We start from the raw sequence: 25,101 nt of genomic DNA, 5'->3' as shown, positions 1-25,101 counted from the left end.
TCCTAGATATAAAAGCCCATGGGTTGGAATAAAGATAGCACATTCAAGGGACAGTGAGCAGGACAACCCAACTTGGGTGGAGAGTTTCTGCTACACGTAAAAGGAAATAGGATGAATTGATAGTGCTTTGGTCAGCTAGAACTGCCCTAACAACAGAAAACCGGAAAGTCCAAGATCAAGGTGTCAGCAGGGTTGGTTCCTTCTGAGGGCTCCGAGGGAAGGGCGTGCCCCAGGTCTGTCTCCACAGCTTGTAGGCAGCCGTCTTCTCCCTGTGTCTTCACATTGTCTTCCCTCTGTAAGTGGCTGTGTCCAAACTTTTTCCTCTGATTAGGACGCCAGTCATATTGAATTAGAACCCAACCTCATGACCTCACGTTAATTTCATTACCTCTTTAAAGACACTATCTCCAAATACAGCTCTGAGGTACAGAAGTTAGGACTTTGATATATGAATTTCTGAGGGGACACCTTCAGCCATCACAGATGGGATGGATCCAAATTGCAGGGAGTTTTAGATGCTAGATTAGAGTCAGTATGGTAGGAAACTAGGAATCATTTTGCTTGTCAGCCATATCTCTGATTAGTACTTTGAGAAAATGAATATTCGTATGCAAAAAAAAGATAATAAAATGGGCATCTGGCAATAAATGGCAAAGTAAGTTCTTCAGTTCCATCTAGGAGTGCTCGGTCGCCTGGGCAGTGGGTCGAGCAGGCAGGCTGACCCAGGATTCAGCCCTTCGGCTCCTTATTACGCTCCACAGCCCTGGAGAAGGTCAGGGTGTGCGGGTGCATAGAAAATGCCTTTGTCTACTGCTGCGGGGTCTGGCCCCAACGCATCAACCCTCTTCCCACAAGAAGAGACAAAATATTGACAGCGATTGATGAGTTCTCTGCTCTTGACTAATGAGACCACCAGCTAAGTTCCAGAATAAAGACTGGGCAAATCTCAAGAGAGGCCAGCCATTTTTGCTGCCAGTCAAACAGGGCACTGCAAAGCCCCAACTCCATCACAAAACTGTCTTGCGTGACCCAGGATTTCAGAACTAGGCAGGTTTCCCCCATCTCTCCCCAAGTTCATTCCTTATTCACTCAGTGGAGCTTTTCCCTTGCGTCACTCAGTCAATTACAATGCATAAAAAAAGATCTAAGACAGAAGGCCTCAAGAAGCAAGGCCAGATATTTTATATGTGGATGGTTCTCCACATGTCTCCTCCTGCCTCGGGGATGGGAAGGTTGGGAGGAGGAAAAAGAGAGTAAAGAATGGAACACCAAAGGAGATTTTTCTTCCAGTTTCCATTGTGGATTGACTGTTAAGTAACCCTAGTGACTTTCCTTGTCTCTGTCAATACTGAAGCTGCTCTTCTCAAATCTTGGCTCCTTTTGAAGTCGTTTTTCATTCATGTAAGTGAGTTTGGCCATCTTTAGACACATGTGTTGTATCATGTTTTCATCATGTTGTCTAAATGAGATCTAATTTCTCTTTCTGGGAAACACAAGTGTTAACACACTGGAACAGCCTGAAGCAGACTAACCACTTGGAGATTTGTTTTAAGCAGCATGAGGACCTGACTGGAGATAATCACTAGTTTCATAGAGGATTGTGTGCTGTGAGCCTATTCGTTCCCTGTTGCCCACAGATGCAGAAGGGCTTGCCAGATGATCTGTACAGCCATGTTTTCCAAGCACTGCCTGGCTTTTAATGGAGGTTCCTAAATTTTAATGAATAAACTCTCAGAGGGTTCATACACCCAGACATACCAGGAAACATCCATCTTCACAGCAGCTTAGATCTAGTGCTCCTCTCCCGATACAATTCTTGTGATTTCCAGTTTCAGGAGATTATCTTGTGGCTTATTCGAATTCCCCCAGTATCCACACAACTGTTCTCCAAGTAGGTCAGGGGAGAGACATTGATTACTGTGAGACAAGAACTGTGCACCTCCTTCGAGACACAGAAATTGTCCTAGTAAGCACCAGGCAAGCAAGAGTTGCCACCGAAAGTAGATGTTTGGGGAAAGATGACATTAATTCAAAATGGAATCAATTTTTGGCAAGATGAAGTCTATACAATTCATTGTAGCCATTGGTGATATTAATAGGTAATTATGTTATTCACCCTCTGCAATGACAGCTGTTAATTACTGTTTCATGAAAATCTCATTTTCTTTTGGAATCCTCTTAGCAGAAGCCAAGGGCCAGGAGAACCCTGAGACCCAGATTCGATCCACAGTACCTAGTAACAATGAAGTGAGAAAATCAGGAAACTAGCTTTCCCTCTAGTGGTCTTCCTCCAAATTCTTCTTAAATCCACTCAATAGGCACATTTCATCCCACAGAAGTTTTTTTTATTACCACGTTTTCTGCAGATGAGCAGACATCAAGTTTCCCTTCTCAGAGAGTCCAGGGGGGCTCTCTGTAGGGGAGAGGTGCCTCCGGGCACCCAGGTTCTTTGCCATCTTTCTGCCTTGATTTACATTCAATTCATCATCTGAGTGTCCCAAGGAGGCAGGCTGCCCATCTCTTCCCCAGACTCAGTAGCCAGCATTTATAATTCTCAACTTTCAACTGTTTGGGCACTCAGTTTTCAAGAAGGAATCCAAGTTTATTTCTCTAGGGTAGCTAGTCCCTTGAGGAATCAGCTACAATCCTGCTGTCTAATCCCTTAGTAATAAGAACACAGCTGCATCTTCACCCATCTTATTTGCTTACTCATTTCAGCAAGGAACCTTCAGATATAACTTTATCTAAAAGATCAGATCTAGTAGAGACTACTGCCCACCATCAAGGGGGATGATTTAGATGCTCTTCAAATCACCTTCCCTACAGGTGGTTGCCAACGCTGCCCACAGGAAAGATGAGCACTGGTCAAATTCAATGATTTTATCAAGCTCTTTCTATTGTATTTAAAGTTATCATACAGATATTTCTGAAGTTGAACAAGGTGGCACAATATCAATGCAAAAGACAAAAGTTGGATAACACTTCTGTATAACAGGTCACAACATTCCTGGCTTTTCATCATTAGTCAGGACAAGTGTGTGATTGACAGCCTCATGCTTAGCCCTCTGACTAGAAGGCCCCTCATGAGATGTTCACCTGAGTGACTGTTATCATTCTAAACTGAGACATAATCTTTTCCAGTAGGCAAATTTGAACCAAGTTATTCATTTCAGGTCCTAACTCTCAGTGCTTTTTTTCAAATAGGATTTTCCAGAAGCAGGGGAAAAAATGCTCCTGATTGTGAAGCTGGTGCTTATTCCAAGTTTTGTCTTTTAAAATGTGTGTTTGGGAAATGGCCCTTTACATAGGTTAAAAATAAGCCTGACTCTTTTCTGTCACAAGCCAGTCTTCAGTATTCTCACTCACAAGCAGCATTCAAGGATGTTCATTGGACATCATCCGAGTTCTGGGGGAAGAAGATGAGATAAAGAAGAATCTAAAGCTTGGATTGACCTTTCCTTCACGCTTCTTGCTGTAACTGATGGGGCCACCTACCCATTCCTGATCAGAGCACACGCTTCTGCTCATGAGCGATAGGAGATTTCCCACCTCACTTGTTGGCTATGACTGTGCCTGACTCCCCACGTACCCCAGCACTCTCCGTGGGGCCTGCAGGAGGCACAGCTGATGCCAGTTCTATCAAAGGGAGTGGGAAAATTCTCTTTCTTGGGAATTAGCTAAAGCATTTGCTATCCATAACTCAAAGTCTGTGGCAGAATACTGAACTCCTCCTGTTCCACTGACAACAATCAGGGTCTTTACACTCTCACCAGCACCCCCTCTTCAACTGCAGCCCAGGCCTGAGAGAAGCCTACAGGATTCTTTCTTATATACAAACTTCCTCGAAAGTCCACCCATTGACAAGTTACTGAGCAAGTTGTTGGCCTGTTTAAACCTTTTAAAAACAGATATGTATATGTTAGTGATATGATCAGGCCTGAGGCACTTGATAGGTCTTTACTGAATGGAATGATTGAATTGGACAAAGGGCCAAGTAGATCCACAGCTGTTTTCCACCTACAAGTGAATCCGCTACAGGTGGGGATGAGGTCCAGTCACCTGGCTGCTGGGTAGGGGTGAAGGGGGCCACCAATGCTGCAATTTTATTTTAGCAGTTATCCCACTGAAGCCTGCAAAAGGGCATCTTCCAAAGGAAGCAGCAAGGATGCATGGTGGTCCCTCCTAGGAAGCCCTCTCTCAAAGCCACTGACTAGATTAAGACCAGTGTAGACCGAAGCCTCTTCTGGAGTAATTCCTTCTCCCAGGTGTCCATCATTTGTTTTGTACCATTAGTTCATGTGATTTGGGGTTTTGGTTCTATTTTATTATGTTTTCTTACTTGTTTTGGTGTATTGCTTTTTATAATTTTTTAGTTTATTTTTGGAGATGAAAATGGATCTTCTATGTGAAAGCTGAGTTCTTTGTTTCTTTCTTTTGCCCGTGGCTGACTGCATGCTCTCTGTTGATGTCTTGTTCCTGGTTCTTGAAAATGATCATCTTGTCTGTGAAAGGAGGAGCTCCAGCAGGCTTGCTTGATCAGAAGAAAGGGAAGTTTGCTTGGTTTAGTCACTCCACAGAAACCCATGGTAATGTTCCCTTGTGCTCTGTATGTATAAATGTGTGTTCCTATATACTGGACTGGATGGGAGGGTATTTTTCTTGATGGCTCGTGATGCATTGGTCATGTATGTGTATATGTGTGTGTATATATGTGTGTGTTTTTGTGAGGGGATGGCAATGTGTCTCACTCACAGCCACTGCCTTGTCATCTTTGTATATATAAAGTCAGCAGATGTGATAATCAATAGCTATTTGGAGTCTTTCCTTTGGATAGTGCCAGCCAAGATTAAGGTCACTGTAAATGCTATCTTGGTACTGGTACAGGCAGTGCCTTGATTTAGAAGTTAGCACGGTCCTTCCCAGTGCCCAGGCCTGCCCACTCCTAATTGGGTTGTCTTTCCATGCCTGGGCCACCACCATCACACTACTCCCCACCTTAGGGGCTCTATGGGAGCCATGTGTCACAAAGTAAGATAGCTTTTTGAACACAGCTCAGCTCTTTATATAATGATGCTTGAAGAGTTAAAGGAGCCTTCGGTCAGAAATGGCTGGAGATAGATGGATTGAAAGACTGAAGGCTCTTCAGTTCTATTCTTCATTAATGGGCATGGGCTAAGCTCTGGAAAGCTCTCGAAGTCCATCTTCCCAACTCCCAGTGCTAAAACCATCCCTGAGGTCTGGTCCTGCTTACCAGCTCCCTCAAATTTCAGGCTGTGGAGAGGATATAAATGTTGTGACATTCAACACTGCCCTTTGGCTCTTCACCATGCTGTGATGATGTCCCCCCAGCCTGATTTGGCTCTAAGAACCTCATCTGTTCATGAGTGTAGAGAAGGCAGTTGGTTGGCATGGAGACAGTCTAGATGAGCCTGGTGCAGAGGGTCCTGACTCTCGTGCTCCAATCCAAAGCCCAAACACTGTGACCTTGACATCTGTTCCTTTCTTAGACCTCACCTTCTTCTCCTGTGAGGTGAAAGGGACAAATTAGAGCTAGATAATGCCTGAAGTCTCATCCAGCTCTGAACGTCTTTAAGTGGCGTCTAGATTTCTTGTTACCCAACTTTGTTGAAAATGAGTCCTAACGTGGAGAGGTCTCTCATACATGACAGTCAAACCCAGGTTAAATCATGGGCTTTCTCTTTGTATCTTCTGTGTTCTTGAAATGAGTCTCTTCTCACCTGCCCATCTTGTGTTCATCCACACGAGAAGAAACTGGGAAAAATTCATGTTTAGCAGCACTATCCAGTACAAGTCTTTTCCTGGGCTGTGGTGGCTCCATGAGGACTTGTACCCATATCACCTGATGCCACACCCTCACTAACTGTAGATTCTTTGCCTGCTGTGAGATAGTGATTTCTCTCCACACGGGGAGTTGTGTGCTGCAAGGAGAGTTGAACCAGAACCCACCCATGCTGGGCTGGCTACCCTAGCGAACAAGAGTTGGCACAAGTAAGGAACTCATTGATATGTCATATTAAAAGGGTAGAAAAGAATTCTCTTGAGTTAAATTTTTATTTGGAATCAAAAAAACAATAATAAAAGAAATGACTTCTTCTAAGCCATCAATGAGTTCCACGCAAAAAATACTGCTGGTCTGGAGACACAGCCCCTGCCACCTCAGGGAGAGACTGGAGATGGATGGGTGGGTTAGTGCTAGTGGAAGAAGGTGGTTCCTATCCCAGGTGAGCCTGTTGAGGTGGGAATCTCAAGGTTGCTGGAAGGGGAGAGGGCGTCCCAGCAGTCTATCTCCAAGCCACATGTAAACTTGGTTTGGTGGATTCTTCTTCCTGAGGTCTGCAGTGCTAGTTTGAATCTCAGTGCATGATTCTGCTGGAGCTCTGTGTAGTCAGGTCCTGTCCTAGATGTGACAGACCCAGGACCCAGTGTGCACTGTAGGAAGAAGCCTTTCCTCCACCTCTAGCTTGTAGTCCCTGCAGGCAGCAGAAATGTCCTTTCTACAACAAGCTGGTCCCTCAGTTTGGGAATGGAGCATCTTAGAATTAGTGGATGGAAAAATAAGGGAAATAAAATATTTTCAGGAAAGCCCACTTTTTTTATGGCAAGTAGTGGATGCAAATGGAAAAGCTTGCGTAGCCTCTCTGAGAGCAGAGCTGAGGGTAGAGGAAGGTTCAAAGGTGAATATTCTCAGGATGTGTTCTATAAGGTAAATGATCTTATCACCAGGTTGCCTTCTGCATTCCACTAGTTTAGAGTGTCCTCAGCAGCACAGCTTACCCTAGATGAGCAGCAGGCATGTCACTCCCTCACGGAAACCCCGAACCTGGCCAGGGCAGTGCCTGAGCCTCAGCCTGCTCCCAGCAGCCCTCCCACCCTCACCAACAAGCTCTGCTGGCTCCCCTCCTCCCAACAGCACTCCTCCTGGGATTGTGTACTGCAAACAAATGTTCTTCTCTTCCCATCTCCTCCCCACTCTCATGCCTTGTTCTGCATCCCTTTGACTCTTGCAGTGAGCATGCCTACAAGTGAGACGGAGTCTGTCAACACCGAGAACGTGGCTGGCGGTGACATCGAAGGAGAAAACTGTGGGGCCAGACTGGCGTGAGTAGGCATGGCGAGCCCGGGGGCTGGGCTCCTGGGACACAGGGAGGGAACCTGCTCCTGAAGTCAGAATGAGTTGGCTCATCCCTGGTGTGGGCAGAGCTCAGAGCGCAGCAAGAAACAGAAGCCTGTGCGGGTGACAGAGGGTGCTGGGGTGGCCCCATGCAGTGGTAGTGAGTCTTAAATTGAGATTGCTCCTCAATTATGAGGCTCCAGCTCTTGGGTTTTAAGCCCCTTTGCATCACATTCAGAGAAATACAGAGAGTGTGTGTGCGGGGTTGTGCATGGCTCAGAAGCCTTTTTCTTTAGTCCCTCTCACCCTCTTTCACAAGAGACGGTTGCGATAGGGTCCTTGGGTCCTGCTAACCACCCTTTCCATTCTGATAAAAGAGACATGGAAGGAAGGCAAAGAGGTAAGAAAATACACCAGAAAATTATAAACTTGTTGGTTCTTACCTGCATCTCTATGCTATCCATCCAGTGAAGGGAAGCAGGTACCTGAAATGCAAACTTAAGTTAGTAAATTCACCTGTGCTTAGCCCTGACTGCAGCCGAGTCGTCTAACATAAGCCCCAGACCAGATGTTCAAGACTTGCCTTTCCCAGGCCCAGGCTTCCGATGAGCTGACTTCAGCCTAGGACGGGGCCAAGTGTGAGGAGGAACAGTCTACAGATGGATTATCACAATCACCAAGCTTAGTTCAATCTTGAAAATGGAAACCAGTAGTCAGTCCCTGGGAAATGTTCCCCTCAAAAAGAAAAGGGGGGTGAAGAGCAGGGGGAGAATGGTTTAGCTGCTAAAAATAAACCTTCAGCATGAGGCCTCCTCCTGGACAAATCAGGTTCCACTTTGGGAGGTATAAGAACTGTCAACTCCCGTGGACACTGAAAGGCACTGCAAAGAGTAGGCTGTGAGTAGGACCAGTCTCAAGATGAGTTTCTAAATCACTCCATCAGAATGGCATCTTATCTCACCCTTCCTCTTTGAAATGACTCTACCATCTGGGCAAACCCGCCTCTTTTTTAAAGGTTAAACGTAATCCAGGCCAGCCTTAAGAATGGCCTCTGAGCCAGAGGAGACTGGAATGAAAACTTAGAACAGACCAGCTCTTGCAACTTCCATTCCCAGGGTTCACGGGGCCTTCAGAATCACTCACTCTGACAATGGCACCAGGGAGTCTGCACTGCAGGTTTCTCAGCGTTGTCGGGAAGCAGTTATTGTCAAATGTTGTTAAAATACAGTGCTAATTACATTTTTAAGCAGCATGCCAAGCCTTTTTTCCCTTCTCTTCTTTTGGAACCATATAAAACAAGCAATTGGGTTTCTAAAGTGGGCCCCAGTCAGTTACATTAGGGACAGGCAGATAACAAGCCTTCCGAGCCCATCATTTCTAGGTCTTTCTGTGTTCTTGACACCAAGGAGGGTTGGAGAGAAAATGAATGAGGACCCTGAAGTCCTAGCTTTTGGACATGGCCCAAGTCACAGACCAGGAGGGACTGGGGAGTGTGCTTCAGGGGAGTATGGGACTCTGTTGGAAGAACATGACTGTCCCCCACAGAGAGAAGCTGGCAGTCTCTCTCATCTATCTGTCGTTATCTTGAGAACACACTCTGCAGGCTCCAAGAGCTCTGTAGAAATGGCCCCTGTTATTCCCGTGAATGTCCACATTTATATACCTGCGCTGTGCATATAAGATACCTGGTCCCAGTGCCAGAATTATAATATCTACGTAATAAATTCTTGTATTTCCCCATCTCACACCGCCAATCCCACCCCACCTCAGACAATTATGGAATGAGACTGCCAACATTCCTGGTGGGAGAGATATTGTGAGAACAAGCTGAGGGCTGAGAATGGGTATGTGGTGAGGAGACGGTAGGAGGTTAGTTGTGAAGTAAGGTGGGCCCGGGTCCGGGTAAGGATTATATGAAGTGAGAGGCCAGGATGAAGATAGTTCCTGAGCGGGGCAGGTGAAGAGAAAGGAACTGCAATGTGATAGTTGGGATGCAGGAGGCAGGTGGGAAGACAGGTGATGCAGTGGGAGGAGCCATCAAGGTTTGGAGACAGACGTGATAAGGATGCTGAAGTGCCATCTGAGGCAGGGCCCACCCAAGGGACTTGCAGAGCTCACACAGCAGGCCATGGAGGTCCAAGGTCCAGCTCCCAGCAGGGATGGAGTCACATGTTTGAGGTTATCAGTGTAAAAACTATTCATGAGGACATAGAGCAAGGGTTGTTCATAGAGGAATGAAGGGACATGAACACACAGAAGAAAGAATAAGAACAGGTAAATGAAACAGGTGAGGAGCGTTAGGGGAACAGATAGCAGCACTCACTTGGAAACCATGGGAGGAAGAATTTCAAGACACAGCTGTTTGTACACAGTCAGTAGTGTGCCCAGCTTGGAGCTAGGTGAAGGTGATGCATAGCAGCAGAGCAAACTAACACCCTCACCAGAGCTCACAATCTGGTGTGAAATTGTCATTCATAAGTAAATGAGTCATTAAAATTGAGGTGAGTGTTAAGAAGAAAAAGTAATTGTAATGTGGGGTTAAGGACCAAGGGAGGGACCTGATTTACACTGGCAGCTTAGGAACAGGTCATGTGAAGAAATAAAACTTCAGCTGAGAACAGCGGGGTTGAACATACGTTACTGAGGTAAAGAGTTGGAAGAATGTTCCAATCAGAGGCAACAGTGCACTTCAAGGCCCTTGAGTGGAAGAATGCAGAGAACGCCAGTTTGGCCAGTGAGACATGAGTGGAGACTGGGGAGCCAAGACTAGAGATGCAGCAGGGCCTGGTAGAACCCTTGATGATTTCGGTCTTGTCACAAGACTGTGAGAAGTCATGGAATGTGGAGCTGGTTGATTTGGTTAGTTCTCTTTTTTTTTTTTTTAAATAGTAAATAGGTTGTTTTTTTTTAATATGCTTTATTGATTATGCTGTTCCCCTCCACCCAGTGACATCCCTCCCTCCAGTTGTCCCCCACCCTTAGTCCATGCCCATTGGTTGTGCATATAGTTCTTCTCAACATCTTCCTATCTACTCCACTCCCTCCTACTATGCTTCGTAATTCCTGTACCATCTCCCCCCTCTCCCCCCTTCCTCCTCCCTACTGACCTCCCCCCCATAATTTTCCCCATGCCTATAATTCTGTTCACACTCTTGTTGCCTACTTAGTTTGTCTTTGTTTCGGTTCCCTAGCTTCTGTTGTTGGTTGTTGTGATACAGTTTTCATTTTAATGTTCATAGTTTTGATCCTCTTTCTCCTAAACAAGTCCCTTTAACATCTCATATAACAATGTTTTGGATCTGATGAACTTCTTCAGTTTTACTTTGTCCTGGAAGCACTTTCACTGCCCTTCTATTCTGAATGACAGCTTCACTGGACAGAGTATTCATGGTTGTAGGTTTTTGCTTTTCATTACTTTGAATATTTCTTGCCAGTCCCTTCTTGCCTGTAGAGATTCTTTTGAGAAATTAGCTGACAGTCTTATTGGGTCCCCTTTGTATGTAATTCTCCTCTTCTCTCTTGCTGCTTTTAAGATTCTCTCTTTATCCTTAATTTTTGACATTTTGATTATAATGTGTCTTGGTGTGGTTCTCCCTGGGTCCAGTTGTTTTGGAACTCTCTGTGCTTCCTGGGCCTGTAAGTCTATTTCCTTCCCCAAGTTCGGGAAGTTCTGCTTCATTATTTTTTCACATAATTTTTTCATTTCTATTCTTCTTCACCTTCTGGCAGCCCTATGATTTGGATGTTGGCCCGTTTATAGCTATCCGATATGTTTCTGAGCCTCTCCTCATTTTCCTCACTTCTTGTTCCCTGTTTCTGTACTGGTTGACTGTTCCTTCCCTATGTTCCAACTTGTTGATTTGATCCCTGGTTTTCCTGCCCTCACCACTAGTTTCATATGTGTTTTTGCTCATTTCAACAGGACTAGCCTTCATTCCTTCCACATCTTGTTTAAGATTTGCTGTTAGGTCTGTAAGCGCTTTTATAACCAAAGCTCTGAGCTGTACCTCAGAAAGATTTCCTATCTGCAGCTTTGTTAGATTAGATATTTGCTGTCTGGTCAGCTGCATCACCAGGATCTCTATCATGATCTGTGCCATCTTGAAAAGTTTTGTGTTTACCTTTGCTTCCTGGGCAGGGCTGTCACACCTCCTACACTATAGAGGGTGGAGCCCCGTGCACTAGTCACAGCCGGGTGACCCATCTCACCATGCTGTGGCGTTTTCTGTGGGGGAGAGGGTCCAAGATGGATTCCTGCTGTTCACTCTCTGCTGAGAGACTGGGAGCCTCCTCCTCCGTCCCCACCCCCACCAGGCCTCACAGTCTAAGGCGATGGAGGTCTGCCTTCCCTGGCTTTGGAATTACAAGCTGATGGGTCTGGTCTGTAGCTGGGGGTGCTCCCCAGGCGCTTCTCACCTCCCCTTAAATGTGGGTGTGTGTGCTTACCGCTGTCCTGCTGCCGTCGCTGCTGCTGTGGACAGCACAGCTTGCCCTCTCCTCCCCAGCTTTACCCCTCCTACCTGTCTGGATGAGCACCACTTCTTTATAACTTCATATGTTGGACTTACATTTATTTTCTGGAACTTCTGGTTATTGCTGGTTTTGCGGTAGTTGTAGTCCTTCTTAGTTGTGGAGGGAGACAAGAGTGTGTCAGTCTAGGCCTCCATCTTGGCTGGAAGTCTCCTGTGTTTGTTTGCTTCTGTGTCCCAGGGAGAGCTGTCGCTCCCGTTACATTGTAAGGGGCAGAGCCTTAGGGATTCGTCAGTAAGGGCAACCTGTTTCACCACGCTGTGGCACTGTATGCGGAGGAGGGGTCTGAGAAGGAACAATGCCGCTTGCCCAGCACTCACCCCTTTTCCAGGCACTTCTCCCTCTTCCACACCAGACTGGCACCCCTCTAGCTGTTGCCCTGGCCATCGTTCCCAGAGTGGGGGCATCTGCAGATGTTCTAGGTCTGTGGGGGCTCTGTAAACAAGCAGACTCTGCTGAGAGACTGGCAGTTTCTACCTCCTTCTCAACCCCCCACTAGTTTGCACAGTCAAAAGCAATGAGGCTTGATTTTCCCCAGAGCTGGGACAGTGAGCTGCTCTGGTGAGGAGCTGGGAACACTCCCCAGGTGTCCCTCCTGACTTTTTAAAATGTATGACTGCACTTTCCGCCAGCCTGCTGCTGTTGCTGCTGCTGCCACCACCACACAGTGTCCTCTCCGCCTAGGCTCCGCCCCTCCTACCTGTCTAGATGAGTATTTCTTCTTTATATCTTTGTTTGCTGGACTTCCATGCACTTTGATTTTCTAGAACTTCTGGTTGTTTCTAGTTATGAGATAGTTGTATTCCTTCTTAGTTGTAGAGGGAGACGCAGCATGTTTGTCTACGCCTCCATCTTGGCCGGAAGTCTAGTTTTGCATTCTTGACGGATCACTTTGATATTAAGAAAAGAATGAGAAGGAGTGAGGCCAGTAGGGAAGCGGGCTCCCAGTGAAGGCCTCTAGAATAGTCACCAAGGTGTGCAATGATGATGGCTCAGACTAGAGTCCCATGTGCAGACAGAGGAGGGGGTGAGCTCTGTGTGTTCTGGAGCTGTACTCTAAGGACTTGGGGTAAGAGAGGGCATGCAAATGCACCAGCGCTCACTCCACAAGTGGGGCCACAGGAGGGAGAGAGGAAAATAGGAGCGTAGAAGGAGGAGACTTGTTTTCATCACAGTAAAGACTGGGGGTGATCTTTAAGACAAAAAAGAAGTCTGTGCAAAGGGAGGAGCTAAAGGCTCCAGAATAGAAATGAGGGCTTCTGGGAGGGAACTGAGTTTGAGACACTGGATTCACACAGGAAGAAGGAGCTCCTTTACCTCTGGGACTAATTGGAAATGGAAAAAGAGACCCAACGTCAGGAGTCCTAAGATCTAGCGCTAATCCATCAACCAAAGCACTTCTGCTCCCATCTCAGCCTGGTGCTCTGGGAAAGGAAGGTGCTGTGAGCAGAGGCCTGTGGGCCCTGGGAACTGCCAGTGGGGCTACTACAGAAGGAGACCACGTTCTCCTCTTTTACACATTGGGCTTCCATGTAAGATTTCATATGAATAAAGCATTCTGTCACTTGATAAATCACAAACCGTAGATCCAAGTGCTATCTAAGCTCTCAGAGCCTACAGTTCTCTAAAGAATATAGACTCGGAAATAGGCTTTGCTGAAAAGAGTCAATGATAGGAGTCATACCAAGTGATCTGTCATCTCATCACAGAAACCGAGGTTTATGTGTCCTAGGAACCTGAAGGACAGTACAAGAGATTCAGACTAGTGAGGTCACAGATTGTGGAGCAGTGCTGAAGCCCCAGTAAAGACTTACATCATAAACGTGGAGCCAGCCTGCAGAACAATTCGACATATTCTTTGGCAGGCTCTGTAGCCTGAAAGCACTAAAAACAGATAGTGGTGTGAATGAGGGTGGGGTTTGCCAAGCAGGCCCAGTAGAAGGCCCAGGCAGCATGGGAGGCTGCGTTGTATGGAGGGCAACACAGACGTGACCGTGGGGCCAGACTGAGAACTGGAAGTCAAGTCTGGCAGTAGCCCGGGTGCCCAGGCAGAGTGTGAGTGATTGGAAGACCCAGTGGAGACAAAGCCTGGGTTCAGTGAAAGAGCAGGAGGGATAATGGAGAAGAAGACTTTGGTCAGAGATGTGGAACAACTGAGTTCAGCACCTAGTAGCTGAAGCTAGGCTCTGCAGTGACAAAGGCCAGGGTTTGAATTTCTAGGAATAACAGCTATGGGTGGTGTTGCCATTGTGGGGTCTAAGAGATTGAGTCAGATGTCTGTAAACCTGGGTGGTGACTCGATGCCATCTGATTTATGTTAAAGGCAAATTGGGACAATTCAGGCAAGTACTACTTTCCATAGCAGGTAGTAAACATATGGTGCTCGTTACTCCAGGAAGGGGAGAGAAGCTGCAAATGTAAATAGCTCCCAAGAAGTTCAAAGATTTGTCAAGTAATGACATATGCAAATTGAGTAACTCAGCAAAACAAAAGAGTTTTAGGTTTTTCTCTAATGTTGAACCTTCATATCAAAGAAAATCATGGTTTCCTAGAAGGTTTGTCCTGGAGGCCTGGGCAGAGGAAATATCTTGGATTGGATGAACTCCAGGTCTGACCCAGCAGAACTGTTCTGATGGTCTTATGTGTTAAACACTACCTTTCTTTGCCTCCCTGCTCTTTAAAAACCCACTTAAAGCACTAGACTGGGTTCCAGGATAGGGTAGGATAGGATAGGATAATAATGAGAAAAGCCAACAAGCCTTCTGAGCAAGCTGTGCCTGCCCCACTGGGGTTTGCAGAAGCTGGAAGCCTCGACTGTTCAGTAGGAGGAAGCGTTTACCACACAATAAAGAACCCCGGCTGTGGAGTGAGGCTGTGACACAAAGCACCGACCTGCTCCTTGGCTCGCTGACTTACACAGGGGACCAGCGTGGCCAGCTTCCTAAACCCTGAGCTGATGGCCACCTCACAGGAGCTGAAAGGCGGCAGAGCAGGGGGTCCTCTGCTTCCATGAAGTGCAATTCCTGTGCAGGGAGAAGGAGGAATCAGGCACTTGAGCTTTACAAGACTTCTAACCTCCGCTCAGCAAGAGCTGGGGTTTTACTTTGCCTTCAGACAGGTGCTGCTTGAACAATACCCTCCCCTTTCTCAAGTAGGGATGCTTAAGTAATATGGTGCTTAAAGGGGGGTGGATGTTTCAGACTCAGAAAGCCTAAAATTAAGCTCACAACCCCGAGACCAGCAACAACAACGAAAGTCAGTCTTCAAGTGTGGTGTTGAGGGTTATACATCAGGGCTGGCAACTAAGTGGTCCATTTCCTCCTCTTCAGACTGTGCCAGAATGCAAAGCAAGGACCCATAGCCAATGACCACGCTTAAACTCAGCCCTAGCTGGTCCTCACTTCAGTCAGTCACCTCTTGCCCTAATCCTTCCCTGTGCCCACCTCTCAGAGTTATTTCCTTGGGAGATGTGAACATGGCAGATATCAGTTTTTCTATGTGGTAGTTTTGAAGAACCCACTTTTCTTATGACTCACCTGGACTTGAGAAAGAGAGCCTCATGGGGAAGGGCCCCTCAGAGGGTCATTGAGACGTTTCTGAGAGAAGACCTAGGGCTGGGCTGGGCTCTGTGGACAGTTACAGAGATCATGATCATCAGCACTGGCTTATGTTTGCATCCAGGAACATGAACTGCCTAAAAGCAAGCCTAAGGAGGACCCAGAAGGTGTCATGCTAAGCATAGCCCTGCTGCAGAATGGAGCACCCTGACTCCCTGCCACCCAATTAGCACCTGGAAAACATTTGTTTCCCCAGTAAACTGTGGCTCTAAATAAAATGCTGCCCTGGCTCCCCCTCCCCCTCCCACACGCTTTGTTAACATGTGATTAAACCCCCTAGCCTTGGCAGGCAGTCTTTGGAGGCGGGAAAAGGTTATTAGCTAACGGTTCAGAGCAGTAAAGGCACTTGGCTCAGAGTCTCAGTGCCCCAGAGATATAATTATCTCATGCTCGATGGCTTTGCCACCTGTCACATCTTCTGGTTTAATTTTTTTAAATAAAAAACAATGAGAGGGGCTGTTTTCTTGCTAGGCGACAGAGCTCGCTTTGTGCTGAGCTGGGATGACACAGGCTCGCAGCAGTTGCCTCCCCAGCCCCTGCTCTGATCTTCTCCCGGCATTTCTTTGTCTCTCTGCTGCTGTCCCATCCCTTTTGCCACCTCTGACTTGCATTCTGCACCCTTCTGCACGTCCACCTGCAATCTCTGCAGTGTCTCCTCCCTCTGCACCAAAACCTTCCTGACACGTGGCCTTCAGTTTTTTTGTCTCATGTGCTTGCACTGTCCCCACTCTCTCTCCACCTATCTCCCTTCCTTCTTCTCTCCTTCCCTCCATCCCTCCCTCTTCTCCCAACCCGCCTCTATCCAGCCTTCCCTGGACTCTCCTATGTGACCTTTGTTGTCTTGGGGCCTCCTTGAAGGTTTCACCTTTCAGTGGATCCTCCCCTATACACTGACCTTCAAGTGTAGCACACCTGCCCTGTGCTCCTGTCCCAGAGTTCCCAGGTCTTCAGGGTGCCACGTGACTGTCAGCATGCTAGGTTTCTCCGCAGAGCCCATGGCTGTTTCTTTAGGCCCAGTTTTCTGCCCTCCGCCATGGACATTAGTGGCCTTTCAGTTTCCTGCTGGCTCCTTCTGCTCACCTTCACCTCATACCCAGCATTGGCCACGCTCCTGCTCAGACAGCAGTGGGGTCTACGCCGCTGCATTTCTGGCTGGGGAGATCCAGGCCTCCCTGTCCTCTGTGGCTCCTCTCAAGGTCCAGCACACCTAACACGTTGCCTAACCTGACCTCTTGGAACCTCATGGTAGACGCAGATCATCGGAACACAGGCTCTCACTCCCCACTTAAAAGACACTAGATTTGTAGACTTGTCAGCAGGGCAAGCCCTCAGTGTTTACATTTACAAACACACCAGAAGATGTTGACAAATAGAGTTTTCTCTCTCTCCAGGGTTGTTCTAAGTCACACAACACATCCATCCGATGCCCATATATAGTCAACAGGGAATATCAGACTTCTCTGGCATTGCCGAATGACTTTGAAGTGGAAGGAAATGTTTATCATTTGCTAATGTGTTCTTTTCCTCTTTCAGCCACCGGATCTCCAAGTCGAAGTTCAGGTAAGTGAGATGCATGCTGCTCTTCTTTCCTTGAGCCCATCAGCTCTATCTTGGGCACCCCACCAGGTGGGTGGTAGAGTTAGGGGTGTTCTTCAAAGGGGTAACTGCTCTCTTTTGTATGGCTGTCATGAAGAGTTTTTGGATTAGATCAAGCAAATAATCCAGGGGTTAATATTTGTTGAGTTACCTTTGTCAGTCTTTTTGGTAGCACCATCCTGATGTGAGGCCTAGTGTGTCTCACTACCTTATAAGGTGAAGTCCAGGTAACATAAATATAATGTGGATGCTTGCTACTTCCTGACTATTTCATGTTCATGGACACAGTGAGATATGGTCTTTAGGGATTATGGAAAACACCCAGGATCACCACACTGCTGGGCTGCAGAACCTTCCACAGGGGCTATGGTCTATAGCCCCCTCTGCCTTTCCAGCCTCACTTCCCACACTCCCCTGCACATGCCCTGGATTACAACCACATGGAACTTGCATTTACTGGAATGTTCTCTGTCCTGTCATACATCAGGAGCCTTCTACCTGCATCACTGTGTCCCCATGTCTTCGTCTGGAGAACTCAGACTTTTGTCAAGAACCTTAAATGTTACCACATCAATGACATCCTCTGCAAACTCCCCAGGGGAAGTTACTCACCTCCCTTCATTCCCATAGTGCTTTGCTCATACCACTGTCACAGCACTTACCATACTGCACACCGATTATGGCCTCACAAGCCTGTTTCCCTAAATAGACTCTGCATGCCCCAGGAGTATTGCTCTGAGAGAGTCTAGCTAAGTGTCTGTCCAGTGGTAGGCTGTTCATATATACATTCAACAATGGATGAGTGGATGGATATGTGGAGATGTGAGTTTACTCCCACAAAGCTTGTGCACACCAAAAACATTGATGGCTTAGGTTTTGTAACTGATCTATTCTTACTTTTTTGGCCTCACCTACTATGTAGCTGGAGCATAAATAACACTGAATTTTAGTCCAGCTGGGTAAATGTAACCCAATGCTGTATTTTAAATAGTCCCTTAAGGTAAAAGTATTCAGTCTTTCACATTTCCTCTTTCCAAGCTCCTCTTTAGCCTGGAATCCGGATGCATGGTGGCAGGGGACTTCAAAGCCCTGGGAAGTAAGCAGGGCTTGGTGAGGACTGGTCCTGGAATGTCCCTGACTCCTCTGTGTATCTGTGCTGTGCAGCGGCTAGTCTAAGCTACTCTCTGCAGCGCTTCCTGCTGAGGTACAGCAGGTTCATCTGGTTTGGGCAACCACCACTGGAACCCATGCCCCCCCCCCCAATATTTGCATCTGATCTTGAAATCTCCGCCTCTGTTCTCTGACTCCCAAGGTGTGTCGGTTCACTGACATTAGCACCTCGATACCCCATGTGAGTGCACAGACCCTTCCAGGGTTCTCACACCCGTGAACGAGCTATGGGGAACCTGGAACACTAAGCAGGCTCACCTACCTACCTGCCTCCCCCCTCCCACTGCTGTCTGCGCCAGCCTCAATAGAGCTTAAGCCAAAGGCTGGCCGTCCTACTGATAAGGTCTTCTGACCTCTGTATCCTGGACTTGAGGTGGGTAGCTCTACAGCAGTTCTGTTGCACAGACATATAATCTGAGGCACACATGCACTTTTTAAATTTTCCTAGTAGCTATGTTAAAAAGTAAAAAGAAACAGGTGAAATTAATCTTAACATAATTAATTTAGCCCACTGTTTCTAAAGCATTATCATTTTAACTTGTAATTAACATAAAAACTATTGAGGTGTTTTACATTTAGTTTTTATACTAAGATTCTGAACTCCATTGTGTGTTTTATACTTACTTCATGTCTCACTTGGAGTGGCCACATTTCAAGTGCCCAATAGCTACATGTGGCTAGTGGCTATTGCAGCAGACAGTGTGGCCATAAAGAATCTGAGCAGATATCATATGGTGGCCTTCGAGTCTAGATTCTTTGACCCACGGATGGTATCTGTTTAGGAAATATCAAAGGCTGGCAAAGGCTTAAAAATGACATTAAACTTATCAAAATAGACCTGAGGCAGTTTTTCTGTGATGCTAAGGCTTCCACTACAGTTATAAGAAAGATGTGATCTCGCACTTTCTCATATCTGATTGTGTCAGCCAAGATTGAACTAGAGAATACAGGAGAAAAACAAGTTAATACAGGGGAAAAAAAGGCGAGATAATTTTTGCAACTCAGAAATAACCTTGTGAACAGTGAAGAGCCTGTTTTACTCCCCACCCCCCAAAAATAATCTAAAATTTGAATTAAAAAAAGTATTTTTGATCATTTACTCAGTTTAACAATAACACATAATATGATAGAATTTCAGCTTCAAACTAGCCTATTCTATTTGCAAAACTGAATGATACAAGATTACAGTTTACTTAAAAGAAATATTAGAACAGAGCTTTTAGGGAAAATTCTGCAAATTAATAACTTATAACATTAGGAATTAGTTACAGTAAAGAATTTAGCAACTTTTGGGGCCCACTGTTTAGAATAGGATTTAAACAGGGAATAAATGATTCTGAAAATATTATGCAACTTGAAGGGATTAATCAGATAACCTGTTGAGGTTTCCAGATCTTGACTTTACAAAGTTCTGAAGTAGATCCCACAGGGTTCAAAAATTTGGAGGAACAGCTTTCCCCGTATGTAGTGAAATGTGCCTCTAAGGTTCCCTTTACTTCTGCTTATTGATTTTAGAGAGAGGAAGGGAGGGAAAAAGAGAGGAGGAGAAACATTGATTGATTGCCTTTGTTATGCAGCCCCGCCTGGGGAACAAACCACAACCCAGGTGTGTGCCCTGACCAGGGATTTTACCCACAACCTCCCAGTTTATGGGGACAACACCCAATCAACTGAGCCACACTGGCCAGGGCTCTATAGTCCATTTTTAAGTTACTTATGTATGAAATAATTAAATTTAATGATTTTCTGTCTGTCTTGTTCTCAGTTCTGTAGCCACTAGAGAGAACCTGAAGTATCTATTACTGTTCTAGATGACTGTCAAAAATTATGTCTCAAGCAAACTCTTTTAGGAACACTGCCTTCTCCTCACTCCCTCCTTCATCCCTGGCTCACAAGAGGCCTGGGGCTCTCAAAACTTGTCTCCAGTGAGAAGTTAGTAAATCTGCGTAGTTTGTCTCTGCTGCTCGGCCCGTCTGTCAGCATGTGTCCTCACTGTGTGAGGAGGACTGCACTGTCCTGTGGGTCTACAACAAAGTGCAAGATGCAGTCCCTTTCCCTCAGGAACATTATGATCTCATTGCAGATCCATGCAGGAAACAATAACTGGGAAGCCCTTTCCTCTGGGGAACCTTTCCTTGTTCATCCGTGACCAGCTAGGATGCCCACTGATGTGCTCTGCCAAGCCCACCTTGGCACTAGGCACATTCTTGGGTTGCTCGCTTAGTGGTCAGTATCACCCACATGAGTTTTATGCAGACAAAGGCTGTGTCTAGCATGTTAACTCTTGAATATATAGTACCTAGGAAATGGTAGGTGTTGAGTATGTATTTCTATCTTTTTTTTTTGTATATTTTATTGATTATGTTGTTGCAATAGTTCCAATTTTTCCCCCCTTTGCTCCCCTCCACCCAGTACCCCCCTTCCCCCAGCAATCCCACCCCCCTTAGTTCATGTCCATGGGTTATGCATACAAGTTCTTTGGCTTCACCCTTTCCTATATTCTTATTTTTTTAAATAATTAATTAATTTTTTATAACAATTCCCCCCTCTCAGACTTAAGACCCTTTATAATCTTATAAAGGACAATGGGCGAAGGTCTCGAGCTCCTCTAGCTGCTTCAAGCTGGACGTGGTCATCATCCTACTTACCCTTGGGTCCAGAAATTCCTAATAAGAGTGGGGCTGTGGAGGGGAGGGTGGCCTTCCCACATGGGGAAGGATCGTGCAGACTCCAGGTTCGTAGGCTGTGCCCAGACCACAGCATGCTTGGTTTAACAGGCTGGTGTCCTTGTTGTATACTAGGGGCAACACTAGATTTAACCACTATATGACAAAAGGCAGGGATTAATTTCTCAATGTCCCATATTAAGGGGGAAAAAAAAAAGGCTCTTTGGAGGAAGGTGTGCAAGGCACGTCACACCTGTCCAAACCCTTTTGCCCACTATAGTTAGTTTGGGCTGAGGGGAATATTTTAGATTTCCCCCTCTCAGACCTCTGGGCCCTTTCTGTCCAAGCCTTTAGGATAGAAAAGAGAAACCAGTTTTAAAGTGAAGCCCACAGACCACCCCATTCTTCACCAACCCAGCCACTTAGTTCAGCCAAAACGTTGACTCTCAAGAGGCAGCAATGCAGACAGGACTAAGTGAAGCCTATATGTACGGACAATCACTTAGGTAATGAGATCATAGGCTTATGCCCCTATGAAAACAGAACACACATGTTAATTTACACAACATAACCCACAAAGCAGTCTCTATATCTTCAAGACTCTCTTATTGGAAAGACATCTAGTTGCAAGGCATTTGACATTCTTCTTGCCTGTAAATTAAGTATCTTTGATGATGTCACAGACCTAGTTTAACCTTTCAAATGAAAACAAACTTTAAATGAAAATGAACTTTAAAGACAGTTAGCTGTACTACTTTGTAGTCTACCACTGAGCATTGTGGTTTTCCCTGAATCATGATTTTTCTCCTTAAGATTACCCTCGTTGTCATTAAAGGGACTGCATTAAGTCCAGTTTTAATTTATCCTGTTTGTTTGCATAAACCCAACAAGAGCACCAAATGATCACATATGGTATTTATGTCTGCTTTGCTGGAACTTACACAAGTAACCTTTAGGGTGACTTTCAGTCTGCCCTTCAGGGCACAGAAGCTGAGCCATATACCTGCCATTTAGCCTTGCCTGCAAACACCTGTTTTTACCAAGTCCTTCGGATTTTCAATTGTGCTTTAAGGTCCCTTCTAGTCATCTTTCAGGGAAGCAATCTTAGTTTCTTCCCTGGAAAGATTGCCATGGACCGCACAACCAACCAGCGTACCAGGCCTTTTTTCTTGTGGGCTTTTATTACCTTCAAAAGTCATTCCCAGTTCCTCGGGGCTTTTTGGTAACAACCAGAACCCAAGCATGTCTCCTTTAGGCATGACATTCTAGTCAAAGTCATGGTCAACAAAACCTCTATTAACAACTGATCTTATTAGTTCTATGCAAAGAACTTTATGGCATTGCTTACTTCTTCAGAATGCCAAATTCTGGAGGGATCAGGTAGGGAGAAAAATATACAACGTGAAGGAGAATCCTTATCCTTCTAATATTCACTAAAATTGCATTTCCATACTTTACATTTTCTTTTGTTCACTGTCCTACATGTGAGGGTTTTCTTTGCGGGGGGGCAGGGGGGGCATTAGCTGGCTCATTTATTAATTTATTTTGCTTTCATTTTTTTCCCCCACTAAAAATTTTTGTTTTTCGATTACAGTTGTCCCACTTTTTTTCCCATTGCTTCCCTGCACCCTGCCCACCCCTTCTCCCACAGTCAGTCCCCACCCAGTTGTCCATGTCCATGGATCAATTATACATGTTCTTTGACTACACCCTTCCCCTTCTTACCCCCTTCTCTCCCTCCCGCCTCCCCCCTTGTTACTGTTAGTCTACTCCTTGTTTACATACCTCTGGTTCAATTTTGCACATCTGTTTGTGTTGTTCAGTAGTCTCCTGTAATAGGTGATAGCTTAAGGTATTTTTCTTTCGTTGCCTGGCTTATTTCACTAAGCATAATTCTCTCTAGTTTCATCCATGTTGTTACAAATGGTAGAAGTTCCTTCTTTCTTTCTGCTACATAGTACTCCATTGTGTAAATGTACCACAGTTTTATGATCCACTCATCTACAGATGGGCACTTAGGCTGTTTCCAGCACTTGGCTATTGTAAATAGAACTGCTATGAACATAGAGATGCATAGGTTCTTTTGAATTGGTGTTTCAGGATTCTTCAGATATAATCCTAGCAATGGAATTGCTGGTTCAAAAGGCAGTTCCATTTTTAGTTTTTTGAGGAAATTCCATTCTGTTTTCCACAGTGGCTGCACCAGTCTGCATTCCCACCAGCAATGCACCAGGGTTCCCTTTTCTCCGCATCCTCTCCAGCACAAGTTGTTTGTTGATTTGTTGATGACGGCCATTCTGACTGCTGTGAGGTGGTATCTCATTGTGGTTTTTATTTGCATCTCTCTAATGGCTAGTGATGTTGAGCATTCTTTCATATGTCTATGGACCCTCTGTATGTCCTTTTGGAGAAGTGTTTGTTCAGGTTCTTTGCCCATTTTTTAATTGGGTTGTCTGTCTTCTTGGTGTTGAGTCATATAAGTTCTTTATGTATTTTGGAGATCAATTCCTTGTCCAAGGTATCATTGGCAAATATATTTTCCCATATGGTTGGTTCCCTTTCCATCTTGCTGATGTTTTCTTTTGCTGAGCAGAAACTCCTTAGTTTGATGTAGTTCCATTTGTTTATTCTTTCCTTTATTTCCCTTGCCTTAGGAGATATATCAGTGAAAATGTTGCTACGCGGGATATCTGAAATTTTCCTACCTATGCTTTCCTCTAGGACTTTTATGGTGTCACGGCTTACATTTAAGTCTTTGATCCATTTTGAGTTTATTGTGGTGTATGGCATAAGTTGGTGGTCTAGTTTCATTTTTTTTGCATGTCCCTGTCCAGTTCTCCCAACACCATTTGTTGAAGAGGCTCTTTTCACTCCATTTGATGTTCCTTCCCCCTTTGTCAAATATTAGTTGACCATATAGACCTGGGTTTATATCTAGGCTCTCTATTTATTCTGTTCCATTGATTTATATATCTTTTCTTATGCCAGTACCAGCTGTTTTGATTACCGTGGCCTTGTAGTATAGTTTGATGTTTAGTATTGTGATTCCTCCTACTGAGTTCTGCTTCCTCAAGATTGCTGTGGCTATTTGGGGTCTTTTTTGGTTCCATATATATTTTTGAAGTTTTTGTTCTAGGTCTGTGAAATATGTCATTGGTATTTTAATAGGGATTGCATTGAATCTATAAATTGCTTTGGGTAGTATGGATATTTTAATGATGTTGAGTATGTATTTCTTTTACATATAACCAAAATAAATAATGCAGACAATGAGTATGATAGGAACTGAGTCTGGGAAGACTAGAAAAGTGCCCCGTGGAGGAGCGGGAATGGACACGACATAGAAGGGGGAGGGCCTGGGCGCTGAGGGAACACACCCAGTAGGGGGAAAGGCAAGAGCAGGGCCCCATATTAGGAAGAGGCAAGAGGACCTGGGGTGAGCAAGAAGAAATTTCCTATCAAATGCAACGATGTAGAAGAAGTGGGTTAGACACGTTCATAGCCATCCTTCTCTCCTGTGTCTACATATGGAAAGTTCTATTCCTAGAGTGAATGACTTTTCCAGTTAGTGTGAAGGGAATGTGAAAAGCAGGCACATTTCTCCTCCCTATTTTATCATTTAATTTCTGTATCCTCTGTGCATATGTAAACACAAATAAATTTACACATTCTAATAAGGCATTACATTTATTATTCTGTAGGAAGTGTTGCCAGGAAACCAGTTGTCAAGCAAAGCTATATTTTGAAGAGTGGGAGGTGTACAATTATCTTTAAATACTTTCCCAGGGTAGTAATTACCCCCACCCCACCCCAGCTCAAATCCACGTGACTCTCCTAAGTGGCTGTGCACAGGAACAGCATGACATAGGAGTCCTACCCTGTCTATGACAGCCTCTCCTTCAGGGGTTTGAGCAGAGCTGTTCCAGACCCATGGGACAGAGGTCTAACCATGTCACACCCTGCAGCCACTATCTTAAATTTGGGGAAGGAGGAGCTTAGTCTAAGTTTTTGGCATTAAACTGACTCCAAATCAGTTCCTACATACTGTGAAAAAAAGCAAACTTGATTCCTTTGGACTCTGAATGACAAGTATCAGTGATTTCTGTAATGTGACATTATCTATTTAAAACATTTTTTGAAACTACAATGGAAGCTACTTAACTTCAGATATGAGTTTGTCCTGAAAATTCATTTTTCAGGATAAAAAAAAATTGTGTTACCCAATCTCCATACAATGTTAGTAACCACAATAATAGGAAAGGAGCAGAGTCCTGCCCTGGCAAGATAAGACTCCTTAGTACCCAGGTCTGGCCACCTGCAGAAGTTGCTGTTCACCAAGGACCAGCCACCTGGGTGGGACTCTTGTCCCCTCCCACTACCCATCCCTCTA

The 25,101-nt window shown here is 45.3% G+C and overlaps 1 protein-coding gene across 5 annotated transcripts in view; it reads left to right on the top strand.

Moving 5' to 3' along the window:
- CACNA1C (calcium voltage-gated channel subunit alpha1 C) overlaps nt 1–25,101 on the top strand; it is a 713,310-nt gene that overhangs the window by 560,549 nt on the left and 127,660 nt on the right. For 4 of the 5 annotated variants that reach the window (XM_090273794.1, XM_090273795.1, XM_090273796.1 and 1 more), the window contains exons 10-11: nt 7,029–7,119; nt 16,813–16,839. In XM_090273794.1, coding sequence (XP_090129920.1) covers nt 7,029–7,119; nt 16,813–16,839 — 118 coding nt within the window. Of the gene's footprint in view, nt 1–4,511; nt 4,587–7,028; nt 7,120–16,812; nt 16,840–25,101 lie in introns of all 5 variants that reach the window. The other variant, XM_090273793.1, reaches the window with a different exon arrangement.

The sequence above is a fragment of the Furipterus horrens genome, unplaced genomic scaffold (assembly GCF_987537825.1).
Source record: "Furipterus horrens unplaced genomic scaffold, mFurHor1.1.pri manual_scaffold_4, whole genome shotgun sequence".
Lineage (NCBI taxonomy): Eukaryota > Metazoa > Chordata > Mammalia > Chiroptera > Furipteridae > Furipterus > Furipterus horrens.
This window is presented reverse-complemented; position numbering and strand designations above follow the sequence as displayed.